We start from the raw sequence: 23,535 nt of genomic DNA on the forward strand, positions 1-23,535 counted from the left end.
TTTTACTGCTCTCCAAGAACAGCTCCCTAAACCAGAAGATCTTTCTAGATTAAATGTGGAAGGTTGAGGGGTATTTCAGTGTTTTCCTGTTTATCAGAGCAATGTAAGAGGAATACTGAAGCAGGACATCAAGCAACCCCCCACCCCCAAACCACAAAGAACTGCCACGTAAGCTGCTTATCCCTCAGTTATTGTTGCTTCCCTCCAGTCTCAAATTCTTTCTGTCAGGAAAAATCCTTAGCAAGCAAAATGTAACCAGAAGACAAAGCTAAGAGTTGTAAAGCAGCATTAGGAAGAGCAATTCATTGTAGCTCACTATAATACCTATACAGTGAGCTCAGAAGTGAAAGAAATTACCAATTCTTTCCCGTTCTGTTCCGCCCTGCTGTCTCCAGCAAACATTAATCCAGCAAACACGCTGCTCCCTCAGAAGGTGCCTGTGGTCCCCACAACCAGGGCCAAGGCAAAAAGGCAGCAGCGCTTTGGGGAATGACTCGGGGCTCTGCAGATGGAAGTGCAGCTCAGGCCAGAGCCCAGGGAGCCAGAGCTCTCCCTCTCCCTCTCTCCTCTCCTCTCCAGCAGTTCCTCCCAGCAGCGCAGGGTCTCAGCCGTGCTCTGCTGTGCCACACGGTGCCAGCAGCCCTGGGCACAGGGACAGCGCCTGCTGCGGGCTCCCAAGGCAGCAGTGACACCAGTGATCCCCTGGGCAGGGAGTGTGAGCTCCACACAGCACCCAGGGGCTGGAAAGCAGCAGAGAAGCCCCCAGCTAGGGGAGATGGTACATCAATACTTGCTGGCCTCCTCCTCTGGGAGACAGCGAAGCTGCCTGGTTGATGTTTCTACTTGTGTGGCTCTTGGAAGGACAAACTGTTATTAACTGATAAGCTGCAGCCACAGAGTTTCTGAAAGTGATGAAATATTAATCTCCAACCCATGCACTGTCTGCAAACAAAACTGCACACAGAAACATCCTGCTCTGCTTTATCCCTGATAGCCAAAACTCTCCACCGCATTTTTCTCTTTAAACTTTGTTTTTCTGAAGCAGGTTGACTTGCCCTGCAAACAAACCAACCATCCTGTGGTTCTAGACAAAGCACAACAGCTTTCATCTAGTACAGAGTTTCATTTTATTCTGGATTTCACTGACTACAGCAAAATATCACACCCTAAATAAATTCTTCAGAAAGATGCAGTGACCCAGAGGCACAACTGAGTGCTGGAAAAAAGCCTGACACGGATGTTCAGGGTGCTGATTTGGCTGCCACGTGTATGCATGGAAACTGGAGTGATAAAAGTGGATTGGGGGGGGGACACATTCTGATTTTCCCTTCTGCCTGTGGAAGATTTCCATTTGTGAAACAAGAGCAGTGTCTGACACGGGGCTTGGGCTCGTGGCCAAGCTCAGCAAACAGCCACAGGCAGGGCACAAGAAGATGTTCATGCAGACATGAACACTTGTACCTTCTGTGAAGGGTTTGTCTCTGCTGCCCCAGCACATCCATCCTGGAGGAACAGCCTCAGCAGGCACCGTGTGACAAACCTCCCTGAGAGCCCCCAGCTCCTGTCTCCTGCCTTTCCCCACCCATCCTGGTCCTTCCAAAGCTTCTCCCAAGCTGGTTCTACCCTCCACAAACAAAATTTCACAGCCTTAGGAAAAAACACAATCAGGACGCCAGTTCCTGTTTAATTACAAACACTTCCAATGACCCAAGCAGCTGCCACAACCAAGGCACGGATCCTGCAATAACAGGGATTTGAGACATTACACAACTCTGGAAGAGAAACCCTGTGCCATGTGAAAGGCACACCACAAAAGCTATTTTCTCCTTAGAAAAACCCACTTTACTATGCTTGATCTGCCCACATGTAAGCACAGGGGATGTTCTGAGTGCCTCATGTATCATTCCATAAGCAATTCCAACTCTCCTGCTTTCCCCCTCATTAAACTCACCACAGTAACACTGCTAAGACACAGAATCTTGGTTTTGGTCCATCCTTGCAGGTGTTGTTTGTAAGGTAAACAAGCAATTTCTCTAATTATTTCTATTGCTCAGGCCTCACATGTGAAATCAGTCTGGAATTCAGCCCATTCCCACAGGATGTGAGGATAACCAGGATTTCCAGTGTCTATAAACTGCTGTCAGCAACTGCTACCCAGCAAACAGGACAAAAAATAGCATCTTTGGGTGGGAATGAGACAAATGCTGCAAATTAAGACACATGTTTTCATGCAAATGGTACTAATGATAAACTAAAGATGAAAACACTGAAAATGAAGCACTGAAACCCTGGAATCTGAGGAGAATTTTTCCAGTGTGTTATTTCTCACAGCAGCACTGCCACCTCTTGAAAACGTCCCATGAATCTTTCATACACAAACACACTCAAGAGGCTCCACAAACACCTGACAGGCAGCTCAGGCATGGAAGGATTCTTGCAGTGCTTCTTTTCCAGCATGTAAAATATCCTCATACAGTACAGGCAGTGCCTGGGAATTCCGGGCCTTTCCCAGGTGCAGGCGGGAATGGGACTTTGCAGGGATGAGGAATTCTTCACCTCCAGCTCACTGTGGGCTCTGGAGCATCAGTGACAGCAGAGCTGAGCAGCATCCCAAGGAGAAAACAGGAGCCTGGGGGAGCAGAATAATCCAGGAGTCTGAACCCACTCCCACCTATCCTTATGCAGCACTGGAGAGAAAAGCAGGGAGCAATTCCTGAGGTGTTTGTGTAAATCCTGATGAAGCTGAGCTGCCTCAGGAGTACAGGAGGGCAACACTGCAAACCCTCACACTTCAGTGAAGTGGGTAGGTTGGAGATGCATTTGAAGCTATACTTCAATAGTAAAACTTTTTAAAAATTCAGTAAATACTAAAACATTAAAAGAAGAGTAGGAGATGAGGGAGCAGACATAAAGAAACAACCTTTGCAAATAAAAGCCAAACAAAATACCCCAAGAAACCTTCAACTGGTACAAATGATTTCCTTACAGTCAATCACAGCAGTTACCTCGAGCAGGAAAACACCCAACAATCAGTGCTCAAACAGACAGAAGTTCCCACAGCACCCACAAAAATTCAAGTGGGAAAAGGTCTGTGAGTATGACATAACTGAATTAAAACAGCTAAGCTTTTCCAGTGGCTGTATTTATTTTGGTGTGTTTGATACTACAAAACCCCCCACTCCTTGCTGAGCTCCAGCCCTGCCCAGGTCGCTCCCCTGGCCCAAAGGCAGCAGGACAGGTTTGTGCTCACCGTGTTTCCCTAATCCCACACGTGCTGCTGCAGTGGGCTCCTGGCTGGAGCTGCTCCAGCTGTCAAACACACCTGGCTCTGCTCCACAGGCCAGCTTTGCCTGCTGGATCCTCGGCAGGCTCAGGGAAATGAGCAGCCAGGAGCAGGGTGGGGCTCAGGTGAGCACAGCTCCACTCTGCTCCTCCTGCACGAGGGCTCCAAACCTGCCGCAGGAATTCATTCCTGTTCAAAGGTGCAGGGACCTGCAACTTTCCCTGCATCCACGAGGGCAGATTTCCCATCCCAAGGGATCCCTGGGGAGCAGGGGAGCGGAGCTGCCAGGAGCCCAGCCCTGGAGCGAGCCTCGTCAACGTTAATCATGATGGAGACAGGGCCAAACAGCACAGAGGCAACAAAGGGCTGGCAGCAGTTCACTGACCTCACTCTGCTCACTCCCCTGCTGCCCTTCCCAAACTCTGCTCCTGACAAAAAGTGGAAATCCCCACTCTCCTGCACATCAAGGAAGTTGGGGAGAATGACCTCAGGGAACCTGTCCCAGGTGTCCCCAGCCCTGTCCTACCTGGGGACACCCATTCACACCTGCAGCTCTCATTAAGGGTCAGCAGAGCAGATCATCAGTGTCCATCACGAGCTGTTTCCCTGCTCCACCTGCAGAGAGCCAAGTGCAGAACTATCCCCACTCCAGAACCTGCCCCTCCTCAGGAGCTGTGCCAACACAGCAACTCTATAACTCCAGCTGGAGACTGACTGAGCAGAGTATTTGGGGAAATAATTACACCATGGGCTCTCCTCACCACTGAGAGAGAGTGGATGCATTGCTGGAGAGAGACTGAAGCAGAAATATCTGAAAAATCAGAACCCCTAATTCCTAAAATATGAAGTCCCTGCTAGTCTGGGTTTGGGTTTTGCTGATTTGTTTTGGGGTTTTCCCCTCATTTTGACACGACCTTTATGGAATGGCAAACCCAGACTGAGCAGTGCACCAGAAATGCTGTTTATCCACAGCCTGCAGGATTCCATCCACAATTTCAGCTCAGAGATGTCAACTAAAGCAGTCAAACATAATAGTCAAACTCAGTTTTAAACATTTCCCATACCTTTGCTATGTAAGTCCCCTTGAAAAGGTCAAAGCAGAACTTCAGCAACTCAAAGAAACCTGAAACCTTAACGCTGGTTTGGAGCAGACATGAAGGCCTCACCCCAGCTATCCTGAGCTGATTCACAGGCATCTGTTACGTGTTCCTTAATTGCTGCAGCAATGAAAACTTGGGCAGTTGCAATCTGTAAATGCCAGCACGGCAGAGCTGTGACTCAGGACTGTAAACACGGGATGAGGGCCACGAAGGAGTGACTGGACGAGGTGGGAGCTGGATTTTCACTGACACACGGACCAGCCCCGTGGATTTGTTTCAGCAGCTCCATTAATGTGTTCTGTGGAAAAACAGCCACAAGAGAGGGGCAAGTGGGGTCATTCCCAACCACAAACTGCAGCCCACAATGTCCACGTTTCTCTACAGCAGCTACAACTCCTGTTAAATAAAACCTTCTCAAAGTAAATGGAGGATTTCCAAATACCTCCTGGGCAGCGCTGGGGTACAACTCTGTGGTTACTCAAATCCATCATGACTTCCCTCCTCTTCATCCTTTAGCTGAAAATCATTTACATAATTTTTAAATTCTTACAAGTTTAAGACACACAGATTTGTCTGAAACAAAACCATTATGAACCTTAATATAGAATAAATAGGTGGCAGATAGGAAGGGGAGATTTATACCCACAGTGAGGAGACAATTTCTTTTCAGAAGCTCTAAAAGTGATGTTTTTCTAAAGCCAGGCAACAAGAAAAAAAGTCCCTCCCATCAAATGGCACAGGGTAAGAACACGAGGTGGAATTGTTAAATCAATACAACTTTAGCACAGCACTCAGGGAGGGGAGCCTTTGTCCCTGTCACTTCTCCACAGCAAGGTGAAGGTCCAGTTACAAAACCCTGAGCTGTTGCACCGTCTGGAGCTCCTGCAGCAGTGCGGACCAGGAGAAATGTGTTTTTCCATATGCTCCTTTAGAGCCCAGACTGTGCAAGGTTTATGGCAAATACTTTTAATCACATCTCAACGGCCAAGGTTTTGCAGAGCAAAACCAGAGCCCAAACCAAACCCCTCGTGTTTCTGTCCACTCTGATCTCCCAGTTTCTGAGCCATTTTCCACCCCAGCTCTACTCCTGCACTGAAGGAATCCATGTAGGAAGTGCACAGGAGCCAGACAAGCTCCAGGGAAGCACAACAACCACAGGTGAAGAGCCCTGCCTGGGCAAAACAACAACTTAGTGCACAAAGTAAATTCACCTCAACCCTAAAAGCCTAAAAGAAACTTCAGAAAGGGAAAATAACAGATGGAAAGTAGCAGACTGCAGGAACAGGGCAAGTAGAGAAAAAGGGGTTGTGTTTCTAGCTTAGTGGGGTTTCTTTTGGTTTTACTTCGGCTTGTTTGTTGGGGAGGTGGCATGATTTATTTCTGCAGTTCCCTCTCATTGCAACTGAGTTAATGAAAGACTTGAGCTTTGGCAAAGATCCCCTCCTTAGCCATAAAAATAAAAAACAACTGTAATTAAACTTACCAGAAACAAAGCTAATCAAACTCAACAGTAACAAAGGGCAACAGAAACACATTCACTGTATCAGATCTTCCTGGCTGGCCCAAAGCCCAGAATATTCATTATGGTTTTTTTTTTCCTTCCCCCCAATTTCACAACAGCATTAACCAGCCCTGGCCCAGGATGCCTCAGCTTTACAAACTCGATTTGTAGGAGATCAGCTTTTCATGATCCAAAAACCCAGCATGTGGAAAGTGTTAAGCCTTTCATCTAGTAGAGGAGGTTCTTAAAACTTCTACTGTTCAACTCAGAAATCTTGGAGCTTCACAGCCCATTAGAGGTTTGTGAACCACAGAGAAGGGCAGAGTTAGCAAAACAAATCAAGAGTTCCTGTGGGATGTCCTGGTGCTTTACACAAGAGGCACAAAGCAGGCTCCGGGTTAAACACCAGGGAGGACTTCTCAGATTGCAGGAGCAGAGAGCCGGTTTATAACCTGGAATGTGCTCTCCTCTCTTTGAAGGGTCTGGAGGCATCCTACAAAATAACTCCGGTTGTGTCAGGGGCACTGCAAGGGAAAAAGGAGCCCACGAAGAGTCTGGGGGAGGGGGAGGATCAGCTCGACTGTTCCACCCAAGAACAAACTATTTCACCATGGCAATAAAAGCACTGAGCAGCACCTTTTCCCTGCCAGATCTCCTCCTGCTGTACAGGAGTTTGGTAGCGTAAAACAAATAATATTCCCTGCCAATTCCTCATCCCAGGTGACCAGAGTCAGGAGGGATTGCCCAACCACCACCACCGTCAGCAGCTGGGATTTTGTCATCATTCTTGTAACACTTTGTTTCTTAACACTCCAAGTTCTCAAACACAGCAATTACTCGGAGAGCAGCTCCTTCCCTTACACCTCCCCAGCTCACAAAGTTCGCGAAGCAAAGGGCAATCAACAAACTTAACCTTGAAAAATCGGAAACAGGAGGAAACACGTCTGTCAAAGTCCTGGGATTTTAAAAAAGCCATGCAAGAAGCAGAAGTTTTTCTGTGGAATCACTCGGGGTTTGCTGGGACATCACCTGCACCTTCTTAACCAGCCTGAAGCAGGAAGGGAAGGAGGGCTGGATTTCTGTCCTGCAGCCCTTCCTGACCCCAGGGAAAAGGCACAAACACCACGAGTGGGGGATTCCAGCCCTGCAAGATCCTTATTCCTCCTGAGCAGGAATAGGAAACCCAAAGCCTGAGCATTTCACAGCTTTCCCACGTACCAGGAGACATTAATGCATCTCTTGGCAGGGAAAGGAACCCCTCCATATCCCAAATATCCATAAATCCAGCACGGTGCAGGTGTGCAGGGCTCTGGCTGACACTTAGAGCCCTCCTGGCACCCTGCAGAACAGGAATCCTCCCTTCCCTGTGCTGGGAGAAAACAGAAGTTCACCCAAAACGACATCACCCTGACCCAGAAGTAATCACCAGCATCTTTATGTCCTGACAATCTTAATTCTATCACACTCCTAAGCGTTTTTCCTTCAGATACAGAATGGCAAGGAAAAACAAAGCCAAAGCAAATGCAGCAGATTTCAACGTGTGATGTTAAATGTTTCTTATGCTTACAGAGCCAGTTCCATGCACAAACTGCTTCACCTCCCCTGTGGCACAGCCTCTCCCCATTCTCACTTTATTCCACCATCTCTGTAATTCCTGGGACTCTTCCTTGGCATGAAAAAAAACAAGCAGCAAAAAAACCCCTGTAATCAAGCACTGCTTCTTTTTTACAGCTGGCTGGAAACAAAACGAGTGCATCTGTCTCCTGGAGTTGTTATTGTCTTTTCTCCCAGTTCCAGGAGCACATTACAGGATATTTAGGAGTGACTGATGTGTTTGGGGGCAGCTTTGGAGCCAGGGGAAGGCAGTGGGTGCTGTTCTTACATCAGGGGTAGGAGGTGATGCCTGAGCCCAGTGATCTGTGGAAGAATAAAGTTCATTCCATGCTCTGTGACAGCAAGGCACACTCTAAGTACACTAATTCTTTATTTATTATTATTTATTCTCTGCCAACAGAGGGCTTTTTCCCTAGTGCACAATCCTTTGCCCCAGCTGGCTGCTCTGTGAGCCCCACACAAGCCAAGCACAATTCCCTGTGTGTTTTAAGGAACCAAACTCTGCTCTGCAGAACTCCTCTGCCTCCCCTGGAACACGGCTCAAACAAGCCCAAGCTGTTTGTATTTATTTACTCCTTGAACTCAAAAATTCAAAGCAAACTGCTGCTGTAGCTCTTGAAACTGTAATCTCTGTCTCACACACTGTAAATACACACGGTGAGCAGCACACAGAGGATTACCTGGAGAGTATTTCTCTCCTAAGTCATTTCAAAAGTCAGTCCCCAGGCAGGATTATACAGATTCATTTCTTCCAGGAGTTACCCAGATTTTAAAACATTAGCACTGTTCTGGGACAAGATGTCCCACAAACAGCACTGCTGCTTATATGCCTGGTTTATTTTTGCCTTTCTGAAAGCCATTTTCAAGTTTTAAAGCACATCTTCAGTCACTGACTGGATGGGGAACAAACACCAGGAAGGGTTTGATGCATGGCAGCCGTGGAAAAGAGTCTTGCCAGGCTGGGATGCTCAACCATGAAAATAAACTGCACAAATCCTTTACCAGACACCTATTTTATGTACCTGCAATTCACAGGACCTCAGGGTTGATGTCTGAGTATTTGATACAATCTGACAACTGCCAGAAAAGAAGAAAAGCTGCTGGTTTTTCTCACAGGGAAGGAAAATACAGAATAAATATACAGCTGTTGATGAACAAAAGCATTTTAACCAGAGTCACACATACCCTTCAGCACAGATGCAAAAGAGAATTCACAATAGGAAAATAAACAAACCGAAATTCCTTAGGATGGTGAATTATAAACAGAAAGTAAGGAAAATGCAGTGGAACAGAACTCTGAGGAGCAGCATTGTGTTCTCTCAGTTGTTGAGGAAGGCTCAGACAATATTGTATCAATTACCCAAATAATCTTGGCTTGTATCTTTGTCTACAGACTTTTCCCTACAAAGCAGAAATTGTCCTTTCTGGCTCCCTGACAGAACTCAATGCAATTGCCTAATGGCCCTCTTTTACTTGCAACAATATTTTACTCCTACCTACCTCTAAAGCTTCAGAGAAAAATAAACAATGAGATCCAATCTTGTAATGTAAAATAATAAAAAAAAGCCACTGGAGTGCAGAGCTGATTTATTGCCCATGCTAAAGTCAATTCTAGAGTCCAGCTGGCACAGTGAACACACCTTCTGCTTTTATGCTCTCCATCTATGAGGGTTTCTTAGGAAGAAAGTCAAATAAGCAGTTCATTTTTTGAGCTGATGACGCTGTAAATTACCTTTGGAATACAAAAGTAAAATGATACAATTGAAAATTAATCCTCTTAAGAGAATGCTTAGGAGATTTAAAACAGAAACAAAAAAACAAAGCCCATTTTAGGTACTTTATTTCTTTGGTTTTGCTTGCTTCAGCTGGAATTGAGACAGGCAGCTTTGGGAAAGGGTATTTTGGTCTTTGGAAGCTGGAGCCGGTCATTAATCAATCATTAATCAAATAGCACACACGTGGCACAGGCCAGGTGAAAGGGCTGTTCAGAGCCAGGCAAGATGCAACCCCAGGACACAGGAATTGACAGGATACACCCAGGGAACTGAAGGAACACACGTGGATGAACCACGGAGCCTGTGGCCCAAGCCTGCCAGGAGCTGTGCTCAACACCTGGAGTCCCTTCTAGAGAAGAAGAAAGACACCGCGGGGTGTGTGAGTTAAACCTTTATGTCTCTTTAAAGACCTTTCCAAACCTCCTGGTTTATTATCCAATAAAGTTATGGCATTTGCAATAGGTTTAACAGTTAAACTTCTGAAAACAAACCAGATCACAGCGAACACACACACTGAACATCCCTCTGCAAACAGCCTTCAGCTCAGAGCCACTTAAATTCAGGAATATCTCCATCTGAGCTCAGCTCCTATGAGCTCAGCATTTCATTACATTCCTTGGCTTTCCTCGCCCTGCTCCTGGTCTAAGTGCCTGGCTGGGAGCAGCCTCAGCACCCTGCCTCACCTTGCAGTGCTCTTCCTCCCTCAGCTGAGACAGCCACGCTCACAGAAACAGGAAAAAATAAAGTAAAATAAAAAGCAGCGTGTTCCCTCCAGAAGAGTTTGTTATGCAAATGATTTGGTGGTTTCACTTACACAGGAAAAGCAACTGCTGCCTCTGCCCCTTTTTCTAACTGGACTGAAGCCCAGTAGGATATTTGCTGTGACTGAAGAAAAAAGTCTCAACCTAGCATTTGAAAGCATTTGGGAAATGTGAAGCCCACAAGCCCCTGTCTGAAGAAGAGCAAAGCCCTGTGCCTGCAATGGCCACGCTCTGGAAGCGGCAGCAGCAGCGAGCAGGATGAAATGAAAAGAAGCAGTGGCTGTTTATGTTGGCAGTCGCTTCAAACTCTAATGGAAAATTTCAGCTCTGACTGCATCCAGGCTAGAACAAGTTATTAAAGAAAAAGGTTCAGCTTTCAAACAGAAAAGGCTTCCACAGCTTGTCCCTCTCTGAACGCTCACGCAGCAAAGACAAGGCAGGAAATAATATGCCTTGACTGCACTGTATTAATATTCCATCATTAGGGGAATATGGCCTCAAATAAACCAGATTTCCTTGGGGAGAGCAGAGCAGGGATAAAGCCCACGCCACAGCCACAACGCAGCTCCTGCTACAAACAAGGCTCACCACTAAATGCAAATATTAAAAAGCCAATGTAGGGCTAAGTAATCACTTTATACCAACAGACCAAGAGATATTCATCTAATTATCCCCCTCCTTTGATCAAAGGCACTCTGCTATTTGAACAATCGTGTCGAGGGAGAAGTTCTACCTTTCAGATGCTCAGGAGAGCCTTGCACAAATATTCCTGGGGCTGCTGGCTGCCATCAGGAGTGGCACGGGGAGGGCTCCGTCTGTGCTCAGAGGGGACAGCCACCTTGCCAGCCCGCACATATGCTAACTGCACTGACCTTTCAGCTACTACACATTTGCACTAGATTTAAGAGCTACTCAGGAAGCCAATATTGTGTATTATGTAACACAAGATTAAGCATTAATGAGGCAAGAATAAAATTGTTTATCTAAACCCCAATCTAAAATTAAACAGAAATTTATGCTGAAAGCTCACTCTGCACTCGTTTTGCCTCCTAACATTAACAGAGCACAGCTTATTTAGTCTCTGAGGTAAGTCCCAGCAGCATTTAATTTGAAGAGAAAGATTTTACTATCAGAAGAGAGACCATTTTTCCTAAAGAAATGATGCATATTTAGTTCTTATGTGCATAAGTACAGCACACTGCAGGTATTTCAATGTCAGGAAACAGCCAATATTCAGAACTCCTGTTTACACTGTGCTGTGGAGCTAAATAAAGGAGCATCCACCCAGAGGCAAGATCTTTCGATTGCACTCTGTCATCCCTTGCTCAGCAGCCAAACCAAGAATCACACACACCACAGATACCTATGTGCTCAACGGGGAAACTGAACCCCAAATTAGCACTGAGTCTGCACAAAGACCCAGTGTCCTCCTGCTGGGCTTGCTGCAGGGCCTGCCAGGAGCTGAGGCTGCCAGGAGAGAGGGGCACGGGGACCAGGACCTGGCCCTGGGCAGCACAGGCGCCTTTGGAGAGCCCCAGAACATCCCCAGAGCTCTCACAAGGGCCCCAAGTGCTCAGTCCTATCCCCAAGAGAGACAAGGTGGCTCCAAAATCTCGATTCAGCTGCAGCCAAGGCCATGATGGCAGTCTGGCAGGGTAACAGAGATCACTCCTGAACCTAGGAACGCTGCCAAGGGACACTCACACACATCCCCACGTCTGTGGGCATGGGGCTGGAGCTCCACTGCTCAGACAGCACCGCTGCCCCAAGCAGGCTGCAGGAACCCCAGGCACTGGGGAACAATTCTGTTCCTGCTGGGACTCTGGCCTTGCACAGTTCCAACAAACTGAGGCTCCCAGAAGCGTTTCTGGGAGAGCAGCACAAGGACAGGCTGGGGCGCAGCAGCCAGCTCTGGATCCCAGCAAGGTGACACCAGGACTTGGCACCTCCTCTCCTGCTCTGATGGAGTCACTGCCCTGCTCCAGCTCCCGTCTGATCCCTGTTCCTATTTCCCTCCTGCACAAAGCCAACACAGAGTTAAGCTGTTTCCATGAACACAGAAAGGCAATCCCCAACCTTGGAGGCATTTAAGTACCTTTATCTCAGGCCTATCACAATGCTGGTGCTTCTAAAACTCTCAAATTCAAGTAGCTCAGTGTAATCATCTAAAGAATTCAGAGCAGAATGTTAAATACTCGGAAAATCCTGTATTATCACGAAGTTTTAGCAAATTATCCCAAACTGGGTGGATAGGAGGCGAATAAAACCACATTTAAAGCCAAACCAGATAGTTAAGAAAACTGTTGCCAGCTGTGCACCTTTCATTCTCACAACATGGGAATTTAAATGGAAGTAATTATTGAAAAGTGTTCATGTCACTGAAAAGCCTCCAAAATTTACTTCTTCCCATAAAGAGGAATCAGAATTGCTACTAAGCAGGAACCAAAGGAGAGCAGGGCAGTTCATCAGCTGTGTCAGCTGCCACTAAGGGGAAACCACCCAGGGGAAGATAAAAGGAAGAGAGCCACATGGAAATAAAGGAAAAGGCGCATTTCAGACAGGTCAGTGGAAACCCAAGGAAGTTTCAGAAGTTTCATTTAGAAACCTCGTGGCTCATCTGCACACAGGCTTTTCCTCCAGAGAATGAGCAGGTTAACACTGATCCCACATTAAAGCAGCGCCTGCCTTGATCCATTGCAGTTCTTTACTTCCACATCCACTGGGAACCCCTCCTGGACATAAACATGGAAATCAACTGGAAATGCGAAATAAACCAGCAGAGTGAAGACCCAAACAAACACACCTTTAATATGGAATAAACATTCTCTTTCATAAAGCTTTTTTCTTGAGGATCACTCATTTAGAAGAAGTAATTTAAAAATCATTGAAAATCTATGCTAACTTCCTTAAAACACACATGAGAAATACAAGGTTTCCTCAAAAGATATTGCACACTAACTATGGAGGGGAAAAAAAGCCAAGGCACAACTCAAATAGGACATTCCTTAACACACTTGTGCAAGCTCAGAACAGGATGGCCTAATTCTCATCTCTCACCACGGCCACTTTACACCTTCCCAAAGTAGAAAAGAAATACAATGTCATGTTCACCTCTATATCCTGACTTTCTGCACAGCAGCCTCAGCTTGATTTAACATAAAATAGGCCTGGTCTCTACAAGAATTCTGTACTTCTGCTGCATTCCTTTTCTTCCACTGTTTCCATGTTCCAGCCATAGGGTTTAGAGTGACATTAGGGAGAATCTTCCCCCAGTGAAGGGTCTAGGAAAGGACATATTTTACAAAAATCATGATAATAAGGAGATTTAACTTTTAGTGGGGATTGCAGAGGCAAAAACCCCCTGGGTCCCCTCCCCACAGCCTTCAGTGACCAGAAAGGAAAACTCTTAATAAATAAGATGCCCAAGAGCCATTAGGGCAAGTCACTCCAAGAGTGCCCCTGACACATATTTAAATAGCTGGAAGTTGCTTTAGTAACCATAGAACAACTTTTCAGAGTTTCACTGATGTTAATATGCAGGAGAATAAAGCCTTTTTCTGGTGTTTCTGGAATTTCTACAGGGTTACTTCACACTGCGACAGAAAAATGGCAGGCAAAGTATCTGAAATTATTCTGGTGATGAAAAAATACAGACAAATTAATCCCACAGCCTCGTCATTTACATTACTCATTACTCCACTTTAAGGAACAGAAGCAAAACTGGACAGTAAATGTTTACTGCAGCCTTTATCCTGCAATGTCTTCCTATAGCAAAAGCTGTAAATTTTGGCTGAGAAAGATTGGGAATTAAAGAAAGCAGAAGTGAGGCCTGTGGGCAAAAATAGGAAGCGCAGATTATAAACAAACCGTTGTAGGTCAAAGGTTATTTGTAGATCAGTTACCACAGGGGCTAAAAAAACCCTGAGCCCAAACCCATCAACGTGATACACAGCACAGACTTAATATTTAGTCTTCTCTGTAGTAAAAAATTACACCTAATGAAACAAAAATACAACACTTGAAAAAAGAGACCTTGTGTGAGGTTTAACACCACTTGCAATACTTTTACAAAGATCCTAAGCCTGATATCCAAGCTCCAATGTAAGAAGTTAAGTAGAATAAACAGGGGCAGACACCTGCCCCCAATTTTACATTTTTCAGGTTTTTTTTATTTCCCCCTGCAAAATGTTCTTCTCTGTCATAAACTCCTCTCCCCCACATTTCATATTTAAAATATAAATTTCAATTTAAAAAAACACAGTACACTTCAGAGCTGCTCTAATTCAAACTCAGAAGAGGACTTTTGCCCCTCACTTTACCATCACCGGAATTCATTTCTAGAAGAAAACACTGATTTGTTCTAGATCCATTCCAGAGACATTCTGGAGAGGAGAGGAAAGGCATGATTTGTGCTGGGTTTATCAGATGCCGACAAGATCCGTACTACTCCAGCATTCCTTCCCAGCTGCCACCTTTCCAGCACTGGGCCTCAAAATCCAACGGAATCCTCGAGTCCACCAACACCTGAGCAGTAATTTGAGTTTCCTTTCTCACCAGAATGAGTGAACTTGTAATTGTCTCATCCTCCCCTGCCTCTGTAACTCACACAGTGTTACTATTTACCACCCAAAGATTTGTGCTATCACAGCACTGTCTCACGAGAACCTCCTGGAGGAAAATGGAATCATCCTACAAACACTGAGAGCTTTTTATAAATTATTAGAGCAATGCTCTTCCCCAGTGCACATCCAGACTCCACACCTACAAAAGTCTAAACACTCCGTGATGCTTTAAATCAGTGTTTTCCATATCACTAATATACTAAAGAATGGCCCAACTCCATTTTCATGGAGCTACCTCCCTTCTAAATCCAGAACAAAAAGGAAATCACTTTCCCAAAGCCTCCCCGCAGTTAAAGGACACCTGCAGGACAGAAACCGAGGCTCTTTTAGGACAAATGGAAAAGTGGCCGGGTTCCCAAGGCGTCCCTGTCTCCTCTGCAGGAGTCCCCCAGCGCTCCCTGCCCGTGTCCCCAGAGCCCCGCCGGGATTTTGGGTGGGATGACAGGGTTACATAACCCGGGGAAGTTCGGAGACCACGGATCCATCCCTGAACTCGAGTTCCAGGGAAGAGGAAGAGTTAAGCCCAGCCCGGCAGAGTGCGGGTCACAGGCTCAGCGCAAACCTCGGGCTGCCCGATCCCATCAGATGTTGTTTTGGTTTAGGTTTTCTTTAATTACCCGATGCCACTCGAGCCCGACCGGGTGACACAAAATGTATTATCCCGTCATAATGTCAGAATTTAAAATTAGATTTGGTCTCCATAAATACACTTCACCCAGGCTCAGTGGCTCCGTCCAGCCATGACGATTATTTTATGTAACATCTTTCATTCCCCAAGACCTAAAGACTGCACTAAAAATCAGCAGCTACCTTGGCTGGCTACGGATTTCTCTTCCGTTTATCCGAGGAGAATTCGGGGTAAAAAGGAGAGAGTTTCGCAAGATCAAACAGCGAAGCAGCGAGAGAAAAGGCGAATTACATAAAGTCCAAATGTACTTACGGTCTCCTTATTGGGAAGCAACTCCTTTCGGATTCGGAAGAAGTTCTTGCCGTACTGCCTCAACCCCTTAATAAACCGCTTCTGTGATAAAAGATAACAAAAAACAGCGTGTCAGCAGCAGGAAAAAAAAAAACGTAAAAAAAAAAAAAAATAATAAAAATTCCTCCAAACGGCTGCTGTGATCGGCAGCGGAGCCGAGCGGCGCCGGGAGCCCGAGCTCTGCCGGGGAAGCGAACGCACCTACACGGCTGCGAACGGGGGAAAAGGCTCGCCAAAGACCCCGAAAAATCCCAACCGCATCCCCTTCCACGTCCAACTTCCAGCGCTCGGAGCTCCACCACAGTCGGCGGCACGGCCGGAGCCGCTCGGGGCCGGGCAGCGCAAGGCAATGCGCAGCGCGGGGCTCGGCCAGGTGCCGCAGGGGTTAAGGGCTCGCAGCCCCCGCGTTCCTCGGCGGGGCTCGCAGCGGGCCGGGAGCGGGGCCGGGAGCGGGGCCGAGCGGAGCCGAGCCCCGGAGCAGCCGCGCAGGGCCGGGCGGAGGCGGCGGCGCCCAGCGTGTGATGGCGGCGGGGCTGGGCGGGCGGCTCCGCGGGGCGCGCCGCAAAAGGCGGCCTGGATCGCCGGCCCCCCTCCGCCAAGGGCCCGGGCCCGGGCCCGGCCCCGCCGCCGCCGCCTCCGCCCGCCGGGCCCGGCCCCGACACCGCCCCCGGCAGCCCCGGCCCCGCCGCCCGGCCCCCGGCGCTGCCCCTCAGCAGCTCCCAGAGCCGAACAGCCCTGGCCGCCGGCACCGCTCCGTCCTCGCTGCTGCTCGTCCTCTCCCTCCTCAATCCTGCTCGGCCTCTCCCTCCTCAATCCTGCTCGGCCTCTCCCTCCTCAGTCCTGCTCGTTCTCTCCCTCCTCAGTCCTGCTCGTTCTCTCCCTCCTCAGTCCTGCTCGTTCTCTCCCTCCTCAGTCCTGCTCGGCCTCTCCCTCAGTCCTGCTCGTTCTCTCCCTCCTCAGTCCTGCTCGTTCTCTCCCTCCTCAGTCCTGCTCGTTCTCTCCCTCCTCAGTCCTGCTCGTTCTCTCCCTCAGTCCTGCTCGTTCTCTCCCTCCTCAGTCCTGCTCGTTCTCTCCCTCAGTCCTGCTCGGCCTCGGCCTCTCCCCGTCCCTCGGTACAGCCGCGGCCGGGGGGCCCCAGCCCATCCCCACCACGAACCAGGAGCAGGAGACTTAAGGCTGAACAAAGTGCCTCTCTCTGGAAGGGACATTCTACAGAAGGGCTTCTTCCTTTCCTATGAACACCAAAATAAAGAGACTTTTTCCTTTCCTATCAACACCGTACCCAGGTATAAACAACAAGCAAATAGCAAATTTCTGCCTGCAAAACCGATAGGGGATGTTGAGTATGTGGGCCCTACAATTCCAGGGAAAGGAGGGAAAAAAGAATCCATAATTCCCTAAAAAGAAGCAAGCAAAAAAATAGAAGGCCTTTTCCTTTCCTATAAACACTGTGTACAGGTATGAACAACGAGTAAATAACAAATTGTGTCTGCGAAAAAAAAAGATAATGGATGCTGAGTACATGGGCCCTACTATTGCAGGGAAGGGAGGGAGATGAGATTTTGTAATTCCCTAAAGACAAATGAGCCTAAAGTTGGCTTAACGTGTTTTGGATCAACATCTTTTTGCAAACATCTGCTGGAAGGAGGCAGGCAGTGATCATAGGCTTCCATGTTGTGAAGGGCGTGAGGACTCCCAGAAAGGTTCACTCAGTGCCCAAACCCTGCTCTCAGCAGCTCCTACCACAAGGCTGGATGCTCTTTGGAACCTCCTGCTCAGGATCCTGCAGGTTTGCTCCCACAGGGATCTATCCTCGCCTAACCCTGACCCTCAAAACCAGCAAGACTGCACAGTTCGCCAAGAACGTGCCTGGGGGCACGGAGACGAGAATTAACCACGGGCTGTAAAGGCTCGGAGATTACAGTCCCTTCCAGAGCGTGATTTACTCATACCCACCTGCTCCTTCCAAACCAGCCAACACAGCACCCGGGATTTAAGTGTTTGAGGGGTGCCTGAGCTCCCAAACACGGGAAATTTTACTGAGAGCAAGGTACCAGCCCCCAGACACAGGCAGAAGTACCTGCAGAGCAGGATGTTCAGTGCCCACACAGTACAGCTGGTCCCCAGTGCACTCATATACTCCTTTTTACCAGGTGAATCCTCCCAAGGAATTCTCATTATGCTGGGTGGGTGGATCACTCCCCTGGCACCACAAACCTCTGGCTGGTGCTCTGGGCAAGAGAAGGTGGCAGCAGCAGTGACAGACACACCCCAGCACCGCTCCCAACATCCCAAAGAGCAGCTCAATTCCCCCCTGCAGGAATTCACAGAGGATAGAAACCAGCTAAATGGAGAAACGTCAAAAGGCAAAGGGAACTGCAGGATGCTCTCAGTCCCTGCTCTGCCTCCTGGGCTGGTTCAGAGGGACGGTGCCTCTGCAGCATCACTTCACAGCACACACAGCAAAAGGTGACAGAAAAAGCTGTAGGGAATAAGGAGAAACCAGAGATGGAACACTCCAGCCAATGATGGAACAGCTCAGGGACACAGGAGAGCTCAGTCTGGTCCATGGCATAAAATGAGAACACCCAAATCCTATTCCTTGTTTTGCCCAAGGCTTACTATGGTGCACTTGAATCCTTAGGGAGCCATTTAATTTATTTTCTAAGATCCCTTTTAACCAAACTATGATCCATTTGGTTTGTGCTGTGATTCGATAACCTATGACAAACTGTTTTCCTTTGACCCCACGGGATGTCAGAAGTCCCTACTGGAAATGCAAGGCTAGCACCGAGCCCATCTGAATAACAGAATCAGAGGGACCTTGGAATGCTGTTCCAAATTTCCAAGTAGGAATGAAGTCAATCCTTCTGGCCACTGCTGCTGTCACCCTTATTGACATTGTACAGAGCTATCCCTGGGCCACTGAGGCACTGTGAGATACCCAGCTACAAAGGAGCTTTGTGCCTTTTAGAAACGCAAGAGAGAGACACTTCTTAATATACAAATAACAAAGCACACAAAAAATAATTTCAGAAGCTCAGACAGAAATTCTAAAGCTTAACAATACTTTTTTTTAAAACCACTTTCAGATTTTCCTTCCTATTCTAGTCTTCCATTAATTCAGGCATCGTTCTCCCTGCAGCAAGAACAGCTACTCCTTTTCTCCAAGTCAAGCCCAACAGAGACCTCAAAATGGCTTTAAATATAAAAGAACAAAATAGTTGCCCACCAAATCAGAGGTGACCTGTTGCTCCCCGGTGTCTCACAAAGCAGACTGCCTGACACTGATTGAATTTGCTCTCTCCTGCACAAATGGCATGCACCAAATTGCACATCCGTGTGTCAGTGCTGCAGGAGACGCTGCACTGCTCACAGGAGGCATCTGAGAGCGACAGCTGCCAAGCTAAAATAGCCTCAAACCCAGGGAACAACGAGGCTCAGACCCATGGAGAAGTTTGGGTAGGAAGTGGAAATGGCTCTGAAGCACAATGGTTTCATTTCTATAAGTACGTAATTTGGATTTTTAGGACAAACATTTCAATTTTACCACTTCTGTTTAACTTTAAAAGATTGCTTATGACAGGATTCTGTCAGCATTATTGTTTGTGCTGCTCACTGAAGACAAACTGTGCCACAATTAAAGAAGTGCTGTGGATAATGAGTGCTGTGAAGCAGCTTTAGGAAATCCCAGGGCTTGTGGGGCGGTCGGTGCTGACAGACACGGTTCTGTTTTATGGGGTGGTTTCCGTGGCTATTGACCAGCCCCAGCACGAGGCCTCCTAATACCATTTGATAATTTGATGAAATGCATCAGATGCTGCAGCATCCTGCTATAAATAACCTGGGCAGAGGGAGGAACAGGCACGTTAACGTTTGCCTGTGTGTTACTTGCAGGTCCCATCTTTTATCCCAGGGAACAAATCTCCTGATGAGATACACAAAGCCATTCTGCTGTGCCTGACAGAGCTCAGCTGGCACGTTTGGCACGGGGCTGGCAGTGCCAGTGCTCCTGCCTCAGGGTTTCCATCATCCCCCATTCCAGCCTGGCAGAGGAGCTGCCTGCTGCAGGCCCTGCAGCCCGGGCTGCACTGGAGCTGAGCTCCCCCTGCACTCCTCCACCTCAACAACCCCAAATAAAGCTGGTGCTGAAAGTGTGCACCCAGAACAGCCACAGCAGAAACAACAACCAACCTCTTTAATCCATTCCCAACTGGAGATTTCCAGCTGGAACCTTCAGAAAGGTAGCACAACTCTGATGAACCTGCAAATTCATCACTGCTACTAACGTGTCTCTTCTGATGTGGTGCTGCAATCGAGTTTAGATCTAATGTATTTTCTCTAAGAAATTCCATGTGCTGTTTCATTCCCTCCCTGTGATTTCCACCTGGTTAATGAGTGAAGAGCGTTGTGTAATGCAAAATATTTACCAAAATACACAGGGCCTCTTCTGATCTTTCTCAGTCCAGTAAATAAGGATTTATTTCTCAATCTTTCTAATAAAAAATAAAATAAAATCATCTCTTTAGCCTGTGTTCAAGAACAGCAAGTTCATCTCTCAACCTTTTCCTTAATTCTAAGCAAACAAAATGGGAGATTTTGCTATTATGAAAGCAATAGGTTTAGTGCATGTCTGGGAAGGCCCGAGGTTTTCTAGGCAGATGCCAATGGAAGTCGTCACCACTTTCCACATTTAATATGCATTTTAAACTTTTATAATAAATATGGTAGGAAAATTTATGGGGTTTTCATAGTTAAACACTAAATACAGAAAAACACTAAATACATGAAAGCACCTTTACTTCTTGATCTTCACAAGCTGCAAAACTTCTGTTCAGTGTGCAGCACATTTAGAGATATTTGAAAATAAAATCGTGTTCACCCAGTTCTCTCACTCAAAGACACGGAAAACCAAAATATTTTGGTGGTATTCATTAGATACCGCTCTGTATTACAAGGCATGGATGTTCCCACTGGGAATTCAAAGCCCCTTTGTGAGTGCAGCCCTGGTCACCCACATGTGACACAACCTTCCACTCCCCAGGCCATCTGCCCATGAGATCAAGTGTCCTCTCTAAACAAACTGACAAGGAATAGATCAGCTGAAAGCCTTCAAGGTGCCCAACAATTTGCTCTCTCCCTCCCCAACTGCATCGCTTTGTCTTCCTGAAAAATTACACTGCAAAACGAGATTGTGCCCCCAAGTGTGGGGGACTGAACCCAAAGCTTTGCAGAGAGGCACCTTCCAGCCCCAGCAGCCACAGTCATCAACAGCCTCGCTGAAGGGAATGCCAAAAGATCCTGCCATGATAATGACCCCCCTTCCATGGAGCTGCTTTTGTTGGGAACAATGGAGCTCCCATGGTACCTCTGGCTGGCTGGAAATATTGGTATTAAGTGAGCGTGAGCACAGCTGTGTGTAAATGACATATATAAACAGATTAGATTTGTGTATTTATACTGGATGCAAACACATTAATAGCACATTTGCATACCCAGTTGGCTAAATGAGATTGCATGCAGAGCAGGATTACTGGTTACAAACACATTTATTTAGAGTTTTCAATAAAGTATTTATATTGCCATTCAGGAGGTCAGAGTGGATTCATCATCCTTTTTCTCCTCTTTGCCTCCTCAGCCACACACAAATGCTCTTGTGGACACGCTTTGCACGCACTGCCCATCCCTCCATCCCTCTTCACAGCTTGGCTGGGAAAAGGGCTCCAGGCAGCAGGAGCTGAGCCGAGGTGCTCAAGCCAGAGGCTGCCGCAGCTTCCTCCCATTTACCGGACTGGAGGTGATGTTTGCAGGGGCTGAGGGCTCTCCTTGTGACCACAGCATGAACCACTGCCTAAATGCCAGCCTACAAAACTCCTCTTCCCTTCCTCTGTTTAATGCCAGGGATCAATGCAAGAGTCTGCACGAAAGGCAACATGATATTGAAGGTGACACAACAGCTCTCAGACATTTCCAGAGCTGCAGGAGAATTCAGCTCTTCCTTCACCCCGGGCCTGGAGCTGTCAGGGTGTTGCTAACCTTTTGTGCTGACCCCAGCTGTATTTTCCCATCAGGGTTTTCACCAGAGCTATTTTTATGAAGAGAAAGATTACAGGTTCACCCAAAGCACCAGGCAAAGCTTTGATTCCCATTCTGCACTGTACCTGTGGCTGTGGGGTGGTCCCAATGGGAAAGAAAAAACAGAAAAAAAATATTAAAAAAAAAAAAAATTCAATTCTAAACGAGGAGCCTTTCTGTTTGCTCTAACTGTACCCTGATTATCAGCTCTGGGTGCTCTCGCTGCACTCCCAGATCAAATGCTCCCCACGCTCAGTTCTGGGCAGTTCCCGTTAAAAGCTCCGGCGCTGCCTCCCGGCTCCCTGCCCGGCCCCGCCGATAAATCATCCCCGAGCTGCTCCGGGAGGCTCCGGGAGGCTCCAGCCCGGGTTGCCAGGCAACCTGTGCAGGAGGGATGCAGGGAGGGATGCAGGGATGCACGGACGGACAGATGGATGGATGGGAGCTGCTGACAAACGGCCAAGGGGCTGCACCAACAGATCGGTCCCTGTGCCTCCCCGCCCCTGCTGTGCAAAATCCAACCCCAAAGGCTTCTGTGAGGAACACACGCTCCCTGCTCCATTCCCGACTGCTGCTGAGCTGTGGGGAGCCAGTGATCCCACAGTGATCCAACAGTGATCCAACAGTGATCCCACAGTGACCCCACAGATCACCCAGTGATCCCACAGATCCCACAGTGACCCCATAGATCTCCCAGTGATCCCACAGTGACCCTGCAGTGATCCCACAGATCCCACAGTGACCCCACAGATCACCCAGTGATCCCACAGTGACCCCACAGATCACCCCGTGATCCCACAGTGATCCCAGTGATCCCCCAGTTGATCCCAGAGCGTGGCAGCAGAAATGTGATCCCCTGTGAGATCAGTCAGGAGCCCGGCCGAGCCAGCCCCGCAGCGCAGCCGATGCTCAGAGCGAGCCCTGCCTGGTAAAAGCAGCAGCAGCAGCAGCAAAGGAAACCTGACTTTCCTTTCCTGCAGCTCTGGAAGGGGTGTTGGATAAACAGCCTCGACTCTGGAAAAGCAATTCCTGGATTATTCCAGGCATGATCAGCCTGGTAAGGTCACTAATGGTCCCCCATTTCAGCAGGGGGATGGAGAGGCAGGCAGAGATGAACCCCTCTTGGAAGGCTGCGTTTGCAATTCCCTCTCCTCTGCTCAGAGTGGGAAGAGGAGGCATTCCCCTCCAAACCAGTGGCACCGAGGTCAGGAGCATCCTCCACAGGGAGCAACAGGTCCTGGGCTTGCCCTGGCTGACAAAAAGAGCTTTTTGTTTATCCCCCATGCTCTGTCTCCTGCCATCGACAGTTTCTCAGTGTTGCAAACAAAGCTAAAATGATTTGAGTGTGTTTTTTTTAGATAAATGATTTTTTAAAGGTGCCTTTTAAGAGTTAAACAGAAGAAAGGTCTGGCACATTTGTGACCCAGAAAAGCAAAACAATGTACTGCTGACAAGAGACAACAGAAAGCTTTTGATTATACTTCAGATTGCCTTTTCTGTACACAAAGAAATTCATTTCTGGTTGTTATTTTAAACTGCTGTTAAAATGCTAATATACAAAAAGCCTTCTTGTACATCAAAACCAGAGAGTGAGTAAAAGAAAGAGCTGGACACGTTCCTTTTCAAGGACTACCTGAAATACCTTGTGTGATCCTTCAAGGCTCAAACACAGCATTTCCAATGGAAGTTCCCTACTACAGAAATGTTGTTCCCTTGGGATTTCAACCATTATTGTCAACTATTCTGGAGACAGTTTCTGCCTCAAACAGGGATTTTTATGCAAATGGCAGAAGGAAACAAATAAAAGCACTTCCAGAGCCCCCAG

General features: G+C 47.6%; 1 protein-coding gene across 5 annotated transcripts in view; it reads right to left on the minus strand.

The window, feature by feature from the left end:
- The window catches only part of RERE (arginine-glutamic acid dipeptide repeats), a 173,415-nt gene that overhangs the window by 24,895 nt on the left and 124,985 nt on the right, over window positions 1-23,535 (minus strand). For all 5 annotated transcript variants that reach the window (XM_088066413.1, XM_088066412.1, XM_088066414.1 and 2 more), the window contains one exon: window positions 15,597-15,677. In XM_088066413.1, coding sequence (XP_087922539.1) covers window positions 15,597-15,677 — 81 coding nt within the window. The remainder of the gene's footprint in view (window positions 1-15,596; window positions 15,678-23,535) is intronic.

This window comes from Pseudopodoces humilis, chromosome 24 (genome assembly GCF_049639895.1).
Source record: "Pseudopodoces humilis isolate 2021_Gansu_Grassland_sample_001 chromosome 24, ASM4963989v1, whole genome shotgun sequence".
NCBI lineage: Eukaryota > Metazoa > Chordata > Aves > Passeriformes > Paridae > Pseudopodoces > Pseudopodoces humilis.